The 21,816-nt window shown below is 43.8% G+C and overlaps 1 protein-coding gene across 1 annotated transcript in view; it reads right to left on the minus strand.

The window, feature by feature from the left end:
* Positions 1 to 415: 415 nt before the first annotated feature.
* The window catches only part of cenpi (centromere protein I), a 55,461-nt gene continuing 34,060 nt past the window's right edge, over positions 416 to 21,816 (minus strand). The window contains exons 10-20 of the mRNA XM_061930305.2: positions 20,957 to 21,077; positions 20,738 to 20,832; positions 20,539 to 20,656; positions 17,689 to 17,753; positions 17,500 to 17,609; positions 14,049 to 14,184; positions 9,343 to 9,467; positions 9,113 to 9,161; positions 8,678 to 8,893; positions 828 to 869; positions 416 to 757 (exon numbers count right to left, since the gene is read on the minus strand). Of these exons, the coding sequence (XP_061786289.2) occupies positions 632 to 757; positions 828 to 869; positions 8,678 to 8,893; positions 9,113 to 9,161; positions 9,343 to 9,467; positions 14,049 to 14,184; positions 17,500 to 17,609; positions 17,689 to 17,753; positions 20,539 to 20,656; positions 20,738 to 20,832; positions 20,957 to 21,077 (1,203 nt within the window). The 3' untranslated portion in view covers positions 416 to 631. The remainder of the gene's footprint in view (positions 758 to 827; positions 870 to 8,677; positions 8,894 to 9,112; positions 9,162 to 9,342; positions 9,468 to 14,048; positions 14,185 to 17,499; positions 17,610 to 17,688; positions 17,754 to 20,538; positions 20,657 to 20,737; positions 20,833 to 20,956; positions 21,078 to 21,816) is intronic.

Here is a 21,816-nt window from a genome sequence, read left to right on the forward strand (position 1 = left end):
ACGTCCGACCGGTAGGAGGCCACGGGGAAGACCCAGGACACGCTGGGAAGACTATCTCTCCCGGCTGGCCTGGGAATGCCTCGGGATCCCCCGGGAGGAGCTGGACGAAGTGGCTGGGGAGAGGGAAGTCTGGGCTTCCCTGCTTAAGCTGCTGCCCCCGCGACCCGACCTCTGATAAGCGGAAGAAGATGGATGGATGGATGGACGGGGTTAAAACTGGTTTCAATCTGACATATTGAACTAATGTGTTGATTTTCCTGTCGTTTTAGGGGAAATGGAAGTATAAAAATGTTTAAAAAGGACGATTGTTTGACAAACGACACCTACATTCAAGGCAAGAAGAAATATTGGCATGTTGAGAAGTGGAGCGCCATATAAAGTGTCTTCTTCATCCTTCCTGTCAAGAAGCACAAGGTTATCATTTCTGCAGATGCCAGCTGGATTTTATTGGCATGGAAAGTGTTTGTTCCCAACAACAAAGAGTTGGACAACACTTGAAACGCTGCAGTCAATGCATGGACTAGAATAAAAAGAACAAATAATTTATGTCCGTAAAAAGATACTCAGAAGCTTACTTGCAGAAGCATCTGATGAGATACAGTTATGTACAAGTCCTTTCTAAAAGAGAAGTCTATCCTTGCTGCTGCTGTGACAGAGCAGTCTTGTCCTGGCTGATGTTGGTGAGAGCAAAGTGTTGCAGGCCGTGGTAACCCTGCGTGAACAGGTACTCCTGGTACCAGATCCATGGACTGGGACGCTGCAACACACACACACACACACACCTGCGGTCATATCTGTCAGAGCACATTTAATATGAGCCCTCTTACCTTTAAGGAAGTGAGATCCATGACTTTTCTCTCAGGCCAACACTGATAAAGAGAGAGAGGATTCATTTCACACTAAATCTCACTGCTGGATGCTGTGGTTAGTGTGTGTGTGTGTGTATTATTAAACATGTCTCATGCTGCTGCCATCCATAATAAAGAAGCTCACTTTGCTATTAATATACCTTGTATGTTAGCTACATTAAGGCTGAAACGACGCGTCGACGTCATCGGTTACGTAAATACGTCGACGCCATTTTTGTGCGTCGATGCGTCGCATATTTACGTCACACTACTGTCATGGCGGATCGCAAAGCAGACGGTGCGAGCGAGGGGAAAAAAGCACGGCAAAAGTCATCAAAAGTGTGGGAGTATTTCAATAAACGGCCTAATAATGTTGTTGTATGCACACTGTGTCGAGCGGAAATGGCCTATCATAGCAGCACAACGGCTATGAACGAACATTTGAAAAGAAAACACCCGACAGCGTTCTTGCCATCACCATCAACTAGTCAATCGTCCGCGTGAGTATACGTTGTCATCATTACACAAAAACATGAATGTGTCATTTGTATCTGCGTTGTAAATTCATAAACTAAAGCACCGTTTCGCTCTGAGAGCCGCGTTTGGCGTGCCTGTTCAGTGTTTACAAAGACGCGCTCCTCTTTAACGCTGTGCAGACGCGGGGCCTGCGAGCGAGCGGCGAGGCGGGGCGCGCCGGGAGCGACGCCGCAATCGTGCCCAGGTGCGAGATCCGCGCACCTGGGCACGATCATCCAATCTCCTCTCGCTGAAGAAAAGGGGAGCAGCAGAGAGAGAGGGAAGAGAGACTGGAAGGAGCCAGAGTGAAGCTGACGTGGAGCGAGAGAGGAGGAGAGCCAGAGACAGGGGACGACGAGCGAGCGAGGAAGAGGAGCCGAAAAGCGAGGAAAGAAAGAGAAAAGAGTTGGAAGAGAAAATACTTTGTGTAAAATTAGAAGATTGTAAACCTGGCAAAGCCGTCTGGCGTTCAGTCTGTCGGTCCTGAAAGAACCCCACGGCACAAGACGTGTCACAAACGCTAACGTTAATTAGTTGTGCAGATACCTTTTACAACATTAACGGTTACATATACTATGTACAAACAAACAATTAACTTTCACTTTAATCATACTATCATTGTTGTGTTATTAAGCAAAATAAGCAATACTTTTACTTTTGTTGAAATGTTTACACTGTTGTTACAGAATATTTTGTTTTGCACTTTTTTGTATTGGATGTTTATCTTTATTTTTGCACATTTTAAAGCAAAATAAGCAATACTTTTACTTTTGTTGAAATGTTTACATTGTTACAGATTATTTTCGTTTTGCACTTTTTTGTATTGGATGTTTATCTTTATTTTTGCACATTTTAAAGCAAAATAAGCAATACTTTTACTTTTGAAATGCTTATACTATTGCAGAATATTAAGATTTGCACATATATTTGCACATTAAAAAGCAAATAAGCTACTTTTAATTTTGTTAAATGTTAAAAGTTTTAAATGTTTACATTGTTACAGAATATTTTGTCATGTTGTTGTCAATGTTGACTGAGTGGCCATACTTTTTTTTTTTTGTAAATAAAAGCCATGCCTTTTGAAAAAACTGACCTACATTTATTTTTTCCTCTTCATTTTAAATTAAAAAAATAATCGGTAAAAGGAAAAATAATCTATAGATTAATCGAAAAAAATAATCTATAGATTAACCGATTAATCGAAAAAATAATCGATAGATTAATCGATAGAAAAATAATCGTTAGCTGCAGCCTTAAGCTACATTAACACTGCTTTCCTATTGAGCACAGGTGTGTCTGCACACACATTCTAATCCTTTATACCTACTCCATACTTTGGCCTGCTTAATGCTGTGAAGGATGTCCAGTAGGGCAGTGTTTCTCAACCACTGTGCCGCGGCACGAGATATTGTTTGGTGTGCCGTGGGAAATTATGTAATTTCACCTAATTGGGTTAAAAATATGTTTTGCAAACCAGTCATTATTGTCTGTGTTGTCTAGAGCTCGGCAGAGTAACTGTGTGATACTCTTCCATATCAGTAGGTGGCAGCATGTAGATCATTGCTTTGTAGATGTCGGAAACATGATTTGTCGTGATCACAATATGCAGACGACAGCAGGAGGCAGCGTGCAGGTAAAAAGGTATCTAATGCTTAAACCAAAAATAAACAAAAGGCATTAAAGCTAATGGATGGCTATACAAAACTAAACTAAAACTGAACTGGTTGCAAAGTAAGCAAAAACAGAATGCTGGATGACAGCAAAGACTCACAGCGTGTGGAGCAGACGGCGTCCACAAAGTAAATCCGTACATGACAATCAACAACAAAATAGGCGCGCAAGACAAGAAGTAAAACACTACACACAGGAAAACGGCAAAAAAGTCCAAATAAGTCAGGGTGTGATGTGACAGGTGGTGACAGTACACCTACTTTGAGACAAGAGCTATAGGGATGCATGCTTGGTTATGCTTTGAATTTATATCCAACAATAGCAAGAACGACTTTTTACTGTCGATATCGGCTGCTGAGTCTAATTTTTTTAATGTTTTCTGCTGGTGGTGTGCTTTGGGATTTTTTCTGTGAAAAAATTGTGCCTCAGCTCATAAAAGGTTGAAAAACACTGCAGTAGGGGACACTGTGACAGCCTTAAAGCTGCGGTACTTGAAGTCAAAGTGTAAATAACCTCACTGATATACTCCCTCCCAGTCTTCTTCTCTCTGGAAGTGCACTAAATATACTCCCTCGCAGTCTTCTTCTCTCTGGAAGTGCACTAAATATACTCCCTCGCAGTCTTCTTCTCTCTGGAAATGCACTAAATATACTCCCTCCCAGTCTTCTTCTCTCTGGAAGTGCACTAAATATACTCCCTCGCAGTCTTCTTCTCTCTGGAAGTGCACTAAATATACTCCCTCCCAGTCTTCTTCTCTCTGGAAGTGCACTAAATATACTCCCTCGCAGTCTTCTTCTCTCTGGAAGTGCACTAAATATACTCCCTCCCAGTCTTCTTCTCTCTGGAAGTGCACTAAATATACTCCCTCCCAGTCTTCTTCTCTCTGGAAGTGCACTAAATATACTCCCTCCCAGTCTTCTTCTCTCTGGAAGTGCACTAAATATACTCCCTCCCAGTCTTCTTCTCTCTGGAAGTGCACTAAATATACTCCCTCGCAGTCTTCTTCTCTCTGGAAGTGCACTAAATATACTCCCTCCCAGTCTTCTTCTCTCTGGAAGTGCACTAAATATACTCCCTCCCAGTCTTCTCTCTGGAAGTGCACTAAATATACTCCCTCCCAGTCTTCTTCTCTCTGGAAGTGCACTAAATATACTCCCTCGCAGTCTTCTTCTCTCTGGAAGTGCACTAAATATACTCCCTCCCAGTCTTCTTCTCTCTGAAAGTGCACTAAATATACTCCCTCCCAGTCTTCTTCTCTCTGGAAGTGCACTAAATATACTCCCTCGCAGTCTTCTTCTCTCTGGAAGTGCACTAAATATACTCCCTCCCAGTCTTCTTCTCTCTGGAAGTGCACTAAATATACTCCCTCCCAGTCTTCTTCTCTCTGGAAGTGCACTAAATATACTCCCTCGCAGTCTTCTTCTCTCTGGAAGTGCACTAAATATACTCCCTCCCAGTCTTCTTCTCTCTGGAAGTGCACTAAATATACTCCCTCCCAGTCTTCTTCTCTCTGGAAGTGCACTAAATATACTCCCTCCCAGTCTTCTTCTCTCTGGAAGTGCACTAAATATACTCACTCCCAGTCTTCTTCTCTCTGGAAGTGCACTAAATATAATCCCTCCCAGTCTTCTTCTCTCTGGAAGTGCACTAAATATACTCCCTCCCAGTCTTCTTCTCTCTGGAAGTGCACTAAATATACTCCCTCGCAGTCTTCTTCTCTCTGGAAGTGCACTAAATATAATCCCTCCCAGTCTTCTTCTCTCTGGAAGTGCACTAAATATACTCCCTCCCAGTCTTCTTCTCTCTGGAAGTGCACTAAATACTCCCTCCCAGTCTTCTTCTCTCTGGAAGTGCACTAAATATACTCCCTCGCAGTCTTTTTCTCTCTGGAAGTGCACTAAATATACTCCCTCCCAGTCTTCTTCTCTCTGGAAGTGCACTAAATATACTCCCTCGCAGTCTTCTTCTCTCTGGAAGTGCACTAAATATACTCCCTCCCAGTCTTCTTCTCTCTGGAAGTGCACTAAATATACTCCCTCGCAGTCTTCTTCTCTCTGGAAGTGCACTAAATATACTCCCTCCCAGTCTTCTTCTCTCTGGAAGTGCACTAAATATACTCCCTCGCAGTCTTCTTCTCTCTGGAAGTGCACTAAATATACTCCCTCCCAGTCTTCTTCTCTCTGGAAGTGCACTAAATATAATCCCTCCCAGTCTTCTTCTCTCTGGAAGTGCACTAAATATACTCCCTCCCAGTCTTCTTCTCTCTGGAAGTGCACTAAATACTCCCTCCCAGTCTTCTTCTCTCTGGAAGTGCACTAAATATACTCCCTCGCAGTCTTTTTCTCTCTGGAAGTGCACTAAATATACTCCCTCCCAGTCTTCTTCTCTCTGGAAGTGCACTAAATATACTCCCTCGCAGTCTTCTTCTCTCTGGAAGTGCACTAAATATACTCCCTCCCAATCTTCTTCTCTCTGGAAGTGCACTAAATATACTCCCTCGCAGTCTTCTTCTCTCTGGAAGTGCACTAAATATACTCCCTCCCAGTCTTCTTCTCTCTGGAAGTGCACTAAATATACTCCCTCCCAGTCTTCTTCTCTCTGGAAGTGCACAGAAGAGCTGTAGGTTGTTGACAGTCTGAAGTTGCATAGAAGGATGGAACAAACATGGAAGTATTTTATATTTTCACTATTAAGTGCTCAACTTCCGCTTAAACCCTTTCGCTCTGTAAAATTGTCAATTAATAAATTCATGGATGTAAAACTTAGACTTAGACAAACGTTATTGATCCACAAGGGAAATTGTGGATAAATAACTGTTTGTTAGTCCAAGACTGGCCCGCAATGGCTTCCATCTTGAATACGCCGGATCAACCAAGAATATGAGCCTATACAGAGCATCTATGAGCAGGCAGTTAGGAAAAAAGCTAAGAAAATTATTTCCAACTCACAACACCCACTCTTTCCTGAATATGGAACCCTGCCATCAGGGAGAAGACTCCGGGTCCCACTATGCAAATCTAACCGCCTTAAATTATCATTTGTCCCAGCCTCCATTAAGCTGACCAACAATGTGCAATAGAATTTTAATACATAGGTTAGCACTTTTTTAGCACATAGCACTTTAGCACATAGCACTTTAGAACTAAGCACTTTAGCACACAGCACTTTATCCATGAGCTCTAGTGCAATGCACATTGGTACTTTATCTTTATCTCCATACTGTAGATTTTATGCCTACATCAAAGTGCCACCTATGTCTATCAAGCTCCATGTTCTGATGTTTAAATGTTAGTTGTATGGTTGTGGTTGTGTCTGTGCTTGTGTTTTTGTTCTGTTGTTTTTGGGTATGTTAAGAAAGCAATGATGCACTGTGCCCAAGACAAATTTCCCCGCGGGGACAATAAAGTTGAACCTTGAACCTTGAACCTTGAACATTTATTCAAGTTTTGGCTCTTCTTTGTTTTTTTTAGATGTACCGCATCTTTCTTTTCTTCCTCTGATTTCCTCTTTTTGTTTCTTTTAGGAGCATGTGCTGTAACATGTGCTGGTATCTCAAGATGGCGGCGGCTGCAGAGGCTCATGGTAGTAATAGAAGTGTAAGTCTAAAGGCAAGCACAGGTATTGCCATCTTTACTGAAGACAAGTTTGCAGGGTGCATGCGCTTCACTATATATTGTGTCAGCCAATGAGGAGGCTCCTTTGTGGGCTCTGCTCACCCCTACTTTCTCTAAATCCTGAGATTGGGTCTAGAGGTGTTGACCGCCAGGAAGACAAGTTATTTTGTCTTCCGGGGTTTTATTTACTAAAATACTTCATTATAATGCACAGATGGAGGATTTTTTTCAGAAATGTTAAGATATATGCAGCATCGCGTGGACATCGGGGGCGGTACCTCTGGATTGGCAGACCGGGGTGGTGGTTCCTCTCTTTAAGAAGGGGAACCGGAGGGTGTGCTCTAACTATCGTGGGATCACACTCCTCAGCCTTCCCGGTAAGGTCTATTCAGGTGTACTGGAGAGGAGGCTACGCCGGATAGTCGAACCTCGGATTCAGGAGGAACAGTGTGGTTTTCGTCCTGGTCGTGGAACTGTGGACCAGCTCTATACTCTCGGCAGGGTCCTTGAGGGTGCATGGGAGTTTGCCCAACCAGTCTACATGTGTTTTGTGGACTTGGAGAAGGCATTCGACCGTGTCCCTCGGGAAGTCCTGTGGGGAGTGCTCAGAGAGTATGGGGTATCGGACTGTCTGATTTTGGCGGTCCGCTCCCTGTATGATCAGTGTCAGAGCTTGGTCCGCATTGCCGGCAGTAAGTCGGACACGTTTCCAGTGAGGGTTGGACTCCGCCAAGGCTGCCCTTTGTCACCGATTCTGTTCATAACTTTTATGGACAGAATTTCTAGGCGCAGTCAAGGCGTTGAGGGGATCTGGTTTGGTGGCTGCAGGATTAGGTCTCTGCTTTTTGCAGATGATGTGGTCCTGATGGCTTCATCTGGCCAGGATCTTCAGCTCTCGCTGGATCGGTTCGCAGCCGAGTGTGAAGCGACTGGGATGAGAATCAGCACCTCCAAGTCCGAGTCCATGGTTCTCGCCCGGAAAAGGGTGGAATGCCATCTTCGGGTTGGGGAGGAGACTCTGCCCCAAGTGGAGGAGTTCAAGTACCTCGGAGTCTTGTTCACGAGTGAGAGAAGAGTGGATCGTGAGATCGACAGGCGGATCGGTGCGGCATCTTCAGTGATGCGGACGCTGTATCGATCCGTTGTGGTGAAGAAGGAGCTGAGCCGGAAGGCAAAGCTCTCAATTTACCGGTCGATCTACGTTCCCATCCTCACCTATGGTCATGAGCTTTGGGTTATGACCGAAAGGACAAGATCACGGGTACAAGCGGCCGAAATGAGTTTCCTCCGCCGGGTGGCGGGGCTCTCCCTTAGAGATAGGGTGAGAAGCTCTGTCATCCGGGGGGAGCTCAAAGTAAAGCCGCTGCTCCTCCACATCGAGAGGAGCCAGATGAGGTGGTTCGGGCATCTGGTCAGGATGCCACCCGATCGCCTCCCTCGGGAGGTGTTTAGGGCACGTCCGACCGGTAGGAGGCCACGGGGAAGACCCAGGACACGTTGAGAAGACTATGTCTCCCGGCTGGCCTGGGAACGCCTCGGGATCCCCCGGGAGGAGCTGGACGAAGTGGCTGTGGAGAGGGAAGTCTGGGCTTCCCTGCTTAGGCTGCTGCCCCCGCGACCCGACCTCGGATAAGCGGAAGAAGATGGATGGATGGATGGATGGATGGATGTTAAGATATAGCCTACTGTATGATGCTAATATGATTGTTTTATTAAACAAATATATAACTTAGGTAGCCCAGCTTTAATACTGACATACAGTGTAGAGGGACCTCAATTTTCATATGCTCCCGTGTCACGTAGCTTGCGTGCCCTCTGACGGCCTCTTCTTTGGTCTAAGGGTTGTACGCGCGTGCGCACACGCACACACACACACACACACACACACACACACACACACACACACACACACACACACACACACACACACACACACACACACACACACACACACACACACACACACACACACACACACACACACACACACACACACACACACACACACACACACACACACACACACACCTTGATGTGGAAGTCGACAGCGTAGTTGATGAAGGCCGGATGATGGACGAGGTCGAAGCTGTTCCAGTACTGGGGAACTTTGCTTCTCAGCAACAGCTCCTGGTCCAGCTGCACGCCCGTGCCCCCTGGGAACATATTGGAGTTCCACAGGCAGTTGACCGTGTCCACCAAGTAGTTGTTGAACTCGCGGAAGGTGTGGCGGCTGATGTGATAGGGCTGTTGTGGAGATCAACAAAAAGAGCAGCTGCTGTTTGTTGTGTCCATGTATTCCTGCTTCTTCTATTTCCATTACATGGCTCCTTGAACAGCATAAGGAGGTTTAAGGGGCCATAGTAGTGGTCAACATACATTGTAGGAGTCATGACAAAGACCAAAGAAATGAGCATACTAATGCATGATTGTGCTTGTGATGCAGTGAGTGATAGTTGGCATTACCGCTGCGAGTGTCTCTTGACTTTTAGCCGACTTCAGGTTCACCTTGTACCTGATGAGATATACAAACACTGCATGATGGAGGTTCTTAAGACTTGTCATTCCCCCCTATTGAACTTGGGCAAACTAACAGCTACAATGCTCAAACTGATGATGAAAAAGGGAAGGGAGGGCTCCACTTCTGATCATAAATGATACATGAGCATGTACCCGTACACTACATCAGGCTGTACCTGTGCATGATGAAGGCCAGCCGGTCTACGCTGACTGGGTCGGTGGCTAGCAGAGCCGGGTAGAAAACCCCGGGTGGCGGCATCACGATGAGCGGGAGTCCGTACTTCAGGAACATGTCACACACCTGGAGGAGAAGGTTCAATACATACAATTTAAAAGAGTCCTTTACACTACCTTAAACAGTACAATAGCATCTTCAAATTTGACTAACATGAAATATCCAAGTCTTTCAGAACTACAGCCCAACATAGATATCTTTAAATGGATGTGGTGTGGAAATTACGTTTGTAGCGACATCCAGGGATCACAATATTCAGTAGGTTATGACACGTTTGTTACTGGTTACTTTCTAATACACTTATGCCTTAGTATCTGTAAGTAATATGCAACTATAATTATTTAATCATTCTTAATGTTTTAGACTGCAATATTGTTCAATTAAGGACACTTACTACTAGGGCAGGGTATTGGTACTCGATACCTTTCCGGTATCGCCCGAAACAACCCGATACAAGTAGTATCAAAACTGTGTCTGTCAAAGGATACCTGCAATCGGTTCATTTTGTACCCAGATCAAGAAAAAATGACAGTTTCTATGGTTTTGCTCGCAGCCAATCACTGCAAGCGTTCTTCGATTCACGTGGTTGGTCCACCACCACAACAATAGCCGGTTGAAGCAGTGCAGAATTGGCTGGTCATCATTCCCAGATGCCGGCAGCAAAACGGTCAAAGGTATGTTTGTACTCCACTCCTGTGGCGCCAGGTACAAATAAATGCATACAATGCGGCAAGATGATTTTGTGGAAGACTAGCAATATGATTAAACACCTCATCAAGCACGGAGCAAACTTAAGGGTGGAGAACTGTACTGTGTTTAAAAAGCCGGTTTCTACATCGTCGTCGTCATCTCAACAGGACACTGCTCAACCGTTGATAAGTTCAGGTAATATATAGATGGTTACTATGTTAACAGTACTCATCCTTTGTGTGTTAAAACATGTATTGTCAAGTAAATCGTTTTGGGCATGTCCTAGCCATGTGAGCTAACGCTAGCTTAGCTGTCGCGCTAATTTTACTGAATTAGCAAGTTAGCGCCCTGCTCAGTCACATCTGTCAATGTTTTGTTCAGTAGTTAGGTTACCGGTTTTAGCTTCTGTAGCAGCTTAATTACTTATGTACATTTGCATTCTGTTCACAAGATCAATATCGAATGAAGTACTCAGTTGGTATCAGTAACGTATTAAGGGTACTGGTATTGAACTGGTTTGGTGGCTGCAGGATTAGGTCTCTGCTATTTGCAGATGATGTGGTCCTGATGGCTTCCTCCGGCCAAGATCTTCAGCTCTCACTGGATCGGTTCGCAGCCGAGTGTGAAGCGACTGGGATGGGAATCAGCACCTCCAAGTCCGAGTCCATGGTTCTCTCCCGGAAAAGGGTGGAGTGCCATCTCCGGGTTGGGGAGGAGATCTTGCCCCAAGTGGAGGAGTTCAAGTACCTCGGAATCTTGTTCACGAGTGGGGGAAGAGTGGATCGTGAGATCGACAGGCGGATCGGTGCGGCGTCTTCAGTAATGCGGACGCTGTATCGATCCGTTGTGGTGAAGAAGGAGCTGAGCCGGAAGGCAAAGCTCTCAATTTACCGGTCGATCTACGTTCCCATCCTCACCTATGGTCATGAGCTTTGGGTCATGACCGAAAGGATAAGATCACGGGTACAAGCGGCCGAAATGAGTTTCCTCCGCCGAGTGGCGGGGCTCTCCCTTAGAGATAGGGTGAGAAGCTCTGTCATTCGGGGGGAGTTCAAAGTAAAGCCGCTGCTCCTCCACATGGAGAGGAGCCAGATGAGGTGGTTCGGGCATCTGGTCAGGATGCCACCCGAACGCCTCCCTAGGAAGGTGTTTCGGGCACGTCCGACCGGTAGGAAGCCACGGGGAAGACCCAGGACACGCTGGGAAGACTATCTCTCCCGGCTGGCCTGGGAACGCCTCGGGATCCCCCGGGAGGAGCTGGACGAAGTGGCTGGGGAGAGGGAAGTCTGGGCTTCCCTGCTTAAGCTGCTGCCCCCGCGACCCGACCTCGGATAAGCGGAAGAAGATGGATGGATGGATGGATGGTATTGAACATTTTTAACCGATACCCAGCCCTACTTACTACGTACGTCTAGCTTGTGTGCTTAGCTTTTACTTAGCTTTGAACAATTTCCCATGTGGATCATTAAAGTTTGTCTAAGTCTGTTGTATAGGAGTAACCCATAACTGCCACTGTTTACCTTTGAAATACAAGAAAAAACTGTGCTTATAGGCTGTTAACTGGCAAGTGTACTTGGCACAAGTGACAAATGCAGAGAATAATCTCGCCACACCTAGTGTGTGTGTGACAATCATTGGTACTTTAACTTTAACTTTAACGCACCACAGGACTGCTTGTATTACAGCAGAATTTTAGATATAATCCAATACTAATTTGATGTCAGGTTGATATCAATATTGGATTGATACTGCATACTTTATTTTCTTCACACACAAATTAACATTTGAGTTGTAATTAGGGCCCGCATGGCCCATTGTATAAGGACTCCCAAAGGGAGTCCTTATGCAATGGGACATAAGGACCTATTGTATTTGTAAGGTTTTATTCTTTATTCTTTTTCTTCCGCCGCCTCTTTGAGCACTAATTTGACCCACTTAACATGCTTCAAAACTCACCATATTTGACCCACACATCAGGACCTGCGAAAATTGTCTTTTAATAAAAAAAACGAACCGCAAAAATCAAAATTGCGCTCTAGCGCCCCCTAGGAAAAAAAAAACCTCGACTGCCTGTAACTCCCACTAGGAAGGTCGGAGAGACATGAAACAAAAACCTCTATGTAGGTCTGACTTACACCTACCTTTCATAATTGTACATTCTCGGGCTAAAATCAACAGAAAGTTGGCAATTCCCCCTTCAAGACAAAAAAATACTAAAAACAGACACTTTTGCCTCTTTCAGCTGTAATTTGACCCCCTTAACATGCTTCAAAACTCACCAAACTGAACACACACATCAGGACTAGCAAAAATTGTGATCTAATAACAAAACCTAACCGCAATTTTTTAATAAAACGGAGAAAAAACTGCTCCTCGGAAGAAAAAAATTACACAACTGCCTGTAACTCCCACTGGGAATGTCGGAGAGACATGAAACAAAATCCTCTCCGTAGGTTTCACTTAGACCTACATTTCATAAATTGACAACCCCCAGCAAAAATCTACAGGAAGTTTGCTATTCCCCCTTCAACACAACATTTTTGTAAAAACCGGTCACCTTTCTTCAAACATTATCTCCTCTGAGCGCGTTTGTTGTTTCGGCTTCAAACTAACACAGGAGAGAGATTGAACCCTTCTGATTAAAAGTTGGCGAAAGAGTTTTGATACCTGCTCCGGTTTTGATTTTATGACCCTTCAAAGAACCGCTGCGCTGATGCTGCTGCGCTGCTGTTTTTTTAAGATGGCTGCTTAAAAGCAGGATGCACCAGCGTGCCCACACAATGCAGACTAGGTAGGTACACTAGACAAAAGTATTGGGACACTTATGACTATCACTGGACAAAAGTATTGGGACACTTAAGCCGAAAACTGGACAAAAGTGTTGGGACACTTGGGACTACAACTTGACAAAAGTATTGGGACACTTACAACTAAAAGTAGACAACAGTATTGGGAAACTTAGGACTACCACTGGACAAAAGTATTGGGACACTTACACTGGACAAAAGTATTGGGACACTTGGGACTAAAACTTGACAAAAGTATTGGGACACTTGGGACTAGCACCTGCCAAATACACGGGCCCGACCAATGCTGCTTGCAGCTTTAATTTACACTGGGTTTGTATTCAGTCCTGTTACTCCAACACATTAGCTCCTGTGAAAAATGTATAAAATAAGTATTTCATAAGTCACATGGTCCACAGAGAGCTGCATCATTCACATCTTCTACAGGCCATGGAAAGGACAAAAGTAATTATTTTTCTGCAGGGTTCAAATCTCAGGACAGTGCTGTTACTTTCTGATGTTGTTTGTTTGGATTAAAACCAAACTTTGTGTCAAAGTGCCAGTAGCGTGAATGCATGTGGCTGTGGTACTCAAAGTACCTTGTAAAATAAGGTATGGGCCAATACACATTTGGAGTAGTTCAATATGTGCATTATCACATTCTAAGTTGGAAGGAAAGAAGACAAGCAAATGGCAACCATTTGGTGAAATGGCCCAGTTATTGTCTTGTATCCAATTTATTTTGAATGAGGCCTGCAAAAAGATGGTTGATGCAAAAGGTCATGCTCGTAAATATTCATCAACTGCTTTCTACAAGTCCATATTGTCCTCTTCATTATTGCTCACAAAGTAAAAACAAGACAAAAGTTGGGGACTGACTTTTCCTCACTGAATGTGCCAGTTTGCAGTTTCCATACATACATTTCCAGCATCCTCATTAGGGTGACTATACTAGTTCACCTTGACAGGTACAGGCACAACGAGACTATCTCTCTCTGGATAGTCGTCTCCAAATAACCTAACATGCATGTTTTTGGACTACTACACCACCATGCTTGACTTTTGTTGCTCTCTGAGGCTGAACGCATTTGTCATTGAGACTGCTCTCTGCTGTCAAAGCAGAAGAAAAGAAAAGAGCACATGTTTACATCAAGTGATGCTCTGGCTTTACCGTCTCATAGAAGTCCAGGATGAAGTTGAGCAGGAGGGAGTGACAGCTCTCGACCTGCAGGCCCACTGTCGCCAGGCGGCCCACAAAGTGCACCAGTTCCTTCACCGAGTCCTTGTAGCCAGACAGACTCATGTTTCTGGAATTGGGGTCGCACACAAAGTACTTGATTTTAGGAAGAGCACAACAGTTAGAAGGAGGGACTCTAAGACCACTACTGCTTTACAGCGGACAGCTTGGACAAAAATCTGTTAAAAACCCAAAGCATCAAATCTGCAGGTTGAAAGGTACTCCAAACCAGGTGTGTCCAAAATATGGCCCGTGGGCCAAGTGCGCTTCGCCAGGGTCTTCAGTTTGGCCCGCGAGACGTCATGCGTTTTATTAAGGAATCTAGCGAGTGTTTTACAATTTATTTACAGTATCTGATTAGTGCAAATTTAACGCCATTTTGTGGACAACGTGAGTAAATCAGGTCAATGACCATGAATTGTGATCCTGAAGTGGGAACAGCACATAATTTACTTATTTGACCCAATCCAAACAACCTTCCCTAGTCATGGTGCAAAAAAAAAAAAAACAGCAACCAACACAAATGTTCACGCCTAACACGACCTGCTCGCTGAACTTTGTGGATAATATAAAAACTGTCCAAGCACCAGAGGTGGGTAGTAACGCGCTACATTTACTCCGTTACATCTACTTTTAATTTCATTTTATGCCGATGATTGCCAGATTTATTTTCCCATGGCACAAAATAACACGGTTCAACGTCTTATTGACTGCCTGCACGACATCAAAGTCTGGCTTTCAGCTAACTTCCTGAGCCTAAATGAAGATAAAACAGAAGTTATGTTGTTCGGTCCAAGTCGCTCTCCCTCCCCCAACGTTGACCTTGGCACTCTGACCCCGTATCTCAGCGACTCTGTCACAAACCTGGGGGTAAAGTTTGACTCAGATTTTAAATTCGAAAAACAAATCAGCAGCGTCGTTCAAAAAAGCTTTTATCAATTACGCCAAATAGCGAAAGTGAAACCGCTTCTATCAAGACATGATCTTGAGAAATTAATCCACGCCTTTATCTCGACTTGTCTTGATTACTGCAATGCCCTGTATGTAGGCATTAGCCAGGCCTCCCTCGCCCGCAGCTCGTGCAGAACTCTGCTGCTTGTCTGCTAACACAGACCCGCAGACGTGAGCACATCACCCCTATTTTAGCGTCCCTTCACTGGCTCCCTGTGCGTTACCGAATCAATTTTAAACTCCTTTTATTTGTTTTTAAATGTCTAAACAACCTCGCGCCAACCTATCTCTCCGACCTCCTTCAGCCTTACTGCCCCACCCGATCCTTAAGATCAGCCGATCAGCTGCTGTTGACGGTCCCTGACACAAGGCTGAAGCTTAGAGGTGACAGAGCTTTCGCCGTTGCTGCTCCCAAGCTCTGGAACGACCTACCCCTGAGTGTTAGACAAGCCTCCTCTCTTCCTGTTTTTAAATCTCTCTTAAAAACATACTTTTATTCCATGGCTTTTAACACTGAGTGATATCCATCCTGCAATGGCGCCCCATAATACACCTGCTGTGATCCTGTTTTTATGTTTTTATGAATTCTATTTTAATTATTTATTTTTTATCGTGTTCTGTTTGTGTTGTGTTGTGTTTGCTCGGTACTCGTTTTATCTTTTAACCTGTTCATTGTACAGCACTTTGGCTACCCCTGTGGTAAATTTTTTTTAAAATGTGCTTTATAAATAAAGTTGAAGTTGACTTGAGTAACTTTTGGGATAAATTGTACTTCTAAGAGTAGTTTTAATGCAACTTACTTTTACTTGAGTATATTTATAGAGAAGAAACGCTACTTTTACTCCGCTACTTTTATCTACATTCAGCTCGCTACTCGCTACTAATTTTTATCGATCTGTTAATGCACGCTTTGTTTGTTTTGGTCTGTCAGACAGACCTTCAAAGTGCCTGCGTTACTGGTGACGTTTCACTCCGTTCCACCAATAAAATGCAGTCACTAGTGACGTTTGACTCCGTTCCACCAATCAGATGCAGTCACTGGTGACGTTGGACCAATCAAACAGAGCCAGGCGGTCACATGACCTGACTTAAACAAGTTGAAAAACTTATTGGGGTGTTACCATTTAGTGGTCAATTGTACGGAATATGTACTGTACTGTGCAATCTACTAATACAAGTTTCAATCAATCAATCAAAAGTGTGAAGGAAAAAAAGACACTTTTTTATTTCAAACGTACATCCCGTCACAAGCCTAAAGACTGACTGCACAGTTCCTGTCTTCACAATAAAAGTGCCGCTCCATCGCGCCTGCGCTTTCAAAATAAGAGTCTCCGAAAGTCAGCGCAAACAAGCTAGCAAGCTACGGAATTTGCCGCCAATGTATTTCTTGTAAAGTGTGTGAAAACGAATATGGAAGCTGGACAAATAAGATACCAAAAACCAACCACTTTAATGTGGTATTAGACAGAAAAGAGGAACTTTTTTTCTCCTGCATTTGAAAACGTGGACGTTAAGCACTGCTGTCTGATTACAATCAATGCAAGTCATCAGAATCAGGTAATACACCAACTTATATTCTTGTCAACATGAAAGAAAGGAATCTATATGTGTTAAACATGCATGTATATTCATTAAAACACCTTTAACATGTAAACAAAAACGGCAAAATAAATAAATATAAATGATATACTGTATATATCAGTGTATGTGTATATATGTATATATATAAATATATATATATATGATATGTGTGTGTATGTTACTCATCAGTTACTCAGTACTTGAGTAGTTTTTTCACAACATACTTTTTACTTTTACTCAAGTAAATATTTGGGTGACTACTCATTACTTTTACTTGAGTAATAAATCTCTAAAGTAACAGTACTCTTACTTGAGTACAATTTCTGGCTACTCTACCCACCTCTGCCAAGCACCATAACAAATTCTAAGTTACACCCATTTAAATGCATTATACTGCATGGTGGGAAACCATGTTTGAAGCATTTTAGCTGCTTGATATTTCTGATTGATTACAAAACTTTAAAGAAGTCGTCAAAGAAGTAAAGGTAGGAGTCAAATTTTCCCATACTTTTAATATCAAATTATATTAATTATTAATCATATAACCATTATATTATACACGCAGTCGGCTTTTGGACCACAGCCAAATGTTTTAGCCGAAGGCACCCACCAATTCAAGAGGTTTGGACACCCCTGCTGTAAAGCCGACACCAGGGGTGTCTGAACAAGTGCTAACAGAAAACGAGCTGCAGGTCACAATTTGGTCACCCCAGTTCTCCACTGCATTATTGACACCATCTTTGTACATCTAAACAGGTTTTTGTATTTTCTTTCCATTCATGCAGCCATCCATTTTCTACTGCATGTCCCTCATTTGTAGCATATTGCTAAATATATGTAAAGATATAATTACATGAAGGTGTGGCTGTTGAGACTGATGTCCAAGTCGTCCTCCAGAACGTACACCGAGTGCCAAGTCAGCCACTTTGTCAGCATACTGTTTAGACATTCCAACATCCCACACTGCACACACACACACATTATGAGTGCTATTCAATGGGGCTCTAACATCCAGGAGTATACAAAAACAAAAGAGGCTTACCTTAAAAAATATTGAGGACGTGAAGTAGAGCTGCATGAGGGGCTCAAAGAGAAGCCGTTTGATATCTGAAGAAGACGACATTGAAATATGGTTGACATTGTGCAGAATGGTTTGTTCAACAATGCAGCACATACACACCCGCAATTTTTCTTTTCGCACTTTAGCCACGAAACATTTATTTAACTTAGTGGTTTTAGATTTGACTTATTTTTACACACACCGTTTGGATACAATTTAAGTACCGTATTTTCCGCACCATAAGCCGCCCTGGGTTATAAGCCGCGCCTTCAGTGAACGGCATATTTCAAAACTTTGTCCACCTATAAGCCGCCCGGTGTTATAAGCCGCATCTAACTGCGCTAAAGGGAATGTCAAAAAAACAGTCAAATAGGTCAGTCAAACTTTAATAATATATTAAAAACCAGCGTGATGTGGGCGCGCATGGAGTCGTATATCAACATGGACGGCGCTGCGTGAAAAAAGCCACCCGGCCTCTTCGCGTAAACTTACCTTAACCACTCGCTCATCTTTTCTTCATCCATCCATCCCTTCGAGTTAGCTTTTATGATGACGCCGGCTGGAAAGGTCTCTTTTGGCAAGGTCTTCCTTTTGAATATCACCATGGGTGGAAGTTTCTGGCCATTAGCATGGCAAGCTAGAACCACAGTGAAGGATGACTTCTCATTCCCTGTGGTGCGAATATTCACCGTACGTGCTCCCGTTGTATCCACAGTGCGGTTCACAGGAATATCAAAAGTCAGTGGAACCTCGTCCATGTTGATAATGTTCTCTGGCCGGATCTTTTTTTCAGCTATCTTGTTTTTACAATATGCACGGAAAGTAGCCAGCTTTTCTTGAAAGTCTTTAGGCAGTTGCTGTGAAATAGTAGTCCGTGTGCGGATGGAGAGATTGCGTCTTTTCATGAACCGGAAACCTGTCGCTTAGTAGGAGCCATTTTGTGGTCTTTACAGATGTAAACACACAAAGGAAATGAAACGTAATATCCGCGCGCTTCTTCTTCTTCTACGGGGGCGGGTGGTTGCTTACAGTAGAAGAAGAAGCGCTTCCTCTTCTATGGGGGCGGGTGCTTACCTTGGCGGTTGCTTGCCGTAGAAGAAGAAGCACTTCCTCTTCTACGGGGAAAAAAGATGGCGGCTGTTTACCGTAGTTGCGAGACCTAAACTTTATGAAAATGAATCTTAATATTAATCCATATATAAAGCGCACCGGGTTATAAGCCGCACTGTCAGCTTTTGAGTAAATTTGTGGTTTTTAGGTGCGGCTAATAGTGCGGAAAATACGGTATGTAAATAAACATTCATACCTGCCAACTTTTGAAATCAGAAAAACCTAGTAGCTAGGGTCCAGGGGCCGCAGGCCCCGGTAGGTCCAGGACAAAGTCCTGGTGGGGTTTCAGGCTTCGCCCCCCGACGCAAAATGATTATTAGCATTCAGACAGGTTAAAATGTTGCTAAAACCATCACTTTTCTATCAGTCACAGTGACTTTTCAAAACAAAAATATTACAACAAAAATCATATGGGTTGATTGACATGTTTATTCTGTAAGCTAACTTCAATAGTTTGAAATTATTTTGACAGTTAATGCCAGTTATCCTGTCAACCTTTCACAAGACTTCAATTTGTTAATTGAAAGTATAAACAGTATAAACACTTTTTACAGTAAACAAATGGTAAAACAGTACTAAACAATTCCATTAAAAAAAAAATTGGTGTCATTATTAACTTTCTGTCCAAGATTGTATAATCTACTGCCTTGTTCAATTGTAAAAAATATTCTGTGCCTAAAATTCACATTTCTATCACAATTATCATACTGTAAACATGGTAAGCTAACTTCATTAAAATTAATAGTCCTGTCAATAGCATGGAATTACAATTCAAATGTAGTTTTTTGGAAGCCTTTCAAAAGAATTCAAAATATGAAAAATTAATGAAAATTAATTTAAGCCATCAGACACTTGAAAAGTGGCACATCACATCTTTAATGTAATCATTTTAACTTTTCAACAGAAATAGCACTGCAAAAATATTAAGGACATACTTCTGTATTTTGGTAGTTATGCTGTCAACATTTAACAAGATTTCTTCAACTTGGACTTGAAAGCATAAATAGCATAAACACTTTTAACAGTATAACAGTACTAAACAATTCCAATAGATAACATTGGTGTCATTACCTTTTTGTGGCTAAAATCCAAATTTACGTTGAAAGTTTTCCACTTGTATCGCTAGCAACGGCATTAGACTTGTGTTTTTTTTGTCCCAACGTGGTCTTTTACATCGCTAATTCCTCCGTGTCCGATCGAAAAATCTTGTCTGCACAAGGTGCAATTCGCGTAGTTTTCACCCTTTTTGGAACGGATAATTATTCCCGGATAGGCTTTTGAATATTCTTCACGGAATGACTGCAGTTTTCTTTTCGGTTTAAGACTCGTTTGCGATTTTTCTCCGGCTGATTCCATGATCGTTCGCTCGTTTGGAAACAATGGCAACTGGTGCCTCGTGCTTGGCAGCGGTGCTATAAATAGCCTCGCGCATTTTAAAAAAATATTTTTTTTTAATTAATGAAAAACCGTATTTTTTATCACTGCAACCGTAACCCGGAATAGGTTGATGAAAACCGTACTAATTACGGGAAAACCGGAGTAGTTGGCAGGTATGAACATTTACAAAATCTTTCTGTGTAAATAACTTATTTGACAACGTATATGTCTGCGGCTTATAGTCTGCTAATATAAGGAAATTAATTTTTTCTTCTATAATTTAGTGGATTATTTTTTACACTTAATGACGGCTAGAAAGGTTCAAATGTTAGAGCCAAAACCTACTGATGCTCGGGACCACAGGAATGTTGCTCAGCAGGCCGAAGATCTGTGACCGCAGTAGGCATCCGTCCCAAACATTGAGGAATTTGTAGAGAAAAGCCTCAGAGCTAGAAAACCCTTCCTGGGGGAGACATCATGACTGGTCATTAAATGAAGGTGTCAAAAGGAAGAAGACAGGAAGTGCATGGAAGAAGAGGCTCACCTGGAGAAATTGTTGTGCCGACAGCAGCTTGTTCAAAAACTGCAGAGCCTCGTCTGAATTTTGCAGCGCTCCTACGTCTCGACAAAACAAAAATTCTGCGAGCGGAGAGCAAAAGGTGTAAAATTGAAAACGCCACCATGAAGCGCGTGTTCGCTCTCCGAGCTGCACGCCAACTCAAGTCATGGGTTCAGCTGCAGGTGAGCTGAACAGCAACCCTACCTTCTTGGAGAGCACAGCCCAGCCAGAAGTTGAGGCGGAGGAGGGCCAACTCTTCCTGCACGCAGTCCAGGTAGTGCAGAGCCAGGCTGGAGGTCAGCAGAGAGCCCATCTGAGAGGGCAGCTGTTGGGGGGGTAAATATCAGCAAGACAGTGTGACCAATGACCAACCAGAGAGTCTAAAATAATCTTAATATATATGTATTAGAGATGCGCGGATAGGCAATTATTTCATCCGCAACCGCATCAGAAAGTCGTCAACCATCCGCCATCCACCCGATGTAACATTTGATCAGAACCGCACCCGCCCGTTGTTATATATCTAATATAGACGATGCAAGGCATTAGTGAGGTTATAAAGCTTTTGCCTGTTAAAGAAAGGAGACTGATCCAATGCAGCACAGACATTCGCGTGCCACGCTGTCACGACCCAGACGCACACCAGTGCGCAATCATATGAGAGCCGCGCTGAGCGCACCTCCAAGCGCGTCTTGCTGCCGGTGACGGCCGGGTATGGGCCCGACGCTCCAGCGCCATCCATTTTCAGGGCTAGTTGATTCGGCAGGTGGGTTGTTACACACTCCTTAGCGGGTTCCGACTTCCATGGCCACCGTCCTGCTGTCTATATCAACCAGGGTGAGCCCCACCCCTTTCGTGAGCGCACTGCGCGCGGAGTGACCCCTGTTACGCGCCCCCGGCAACAGGGGTGGCGGGCAGGTAAGCTGCGCGGGCGGAGCGCGCGGAGTGACCCCTGTTACGAGCCCCCGGCCACAGGGGTGGCGGGCAGGTAAGCTGCTTACCTGCTGCGCGTGACGCCGGCCGCGGCGAAGGCGGACGAGGCGGGGTGTCGGTGCGGTGGTGAC

Source organism: Nerophis lumbriciformis, linkage group LG36 (assembly GCF_033978685.3).
Source record: "Nerophis lumbriciformis linkage group LG36, RoL_Nlum_v2.1, whole genome shotgun sequence".
Taxonomy (NCBI): domain Eukaryota; kingdom Metazoa; phylum Chordata; class Actinopteri; order Syngnathiformes; family Syngnathidae; genus Nerophis; species Nerophis lumbriciformis.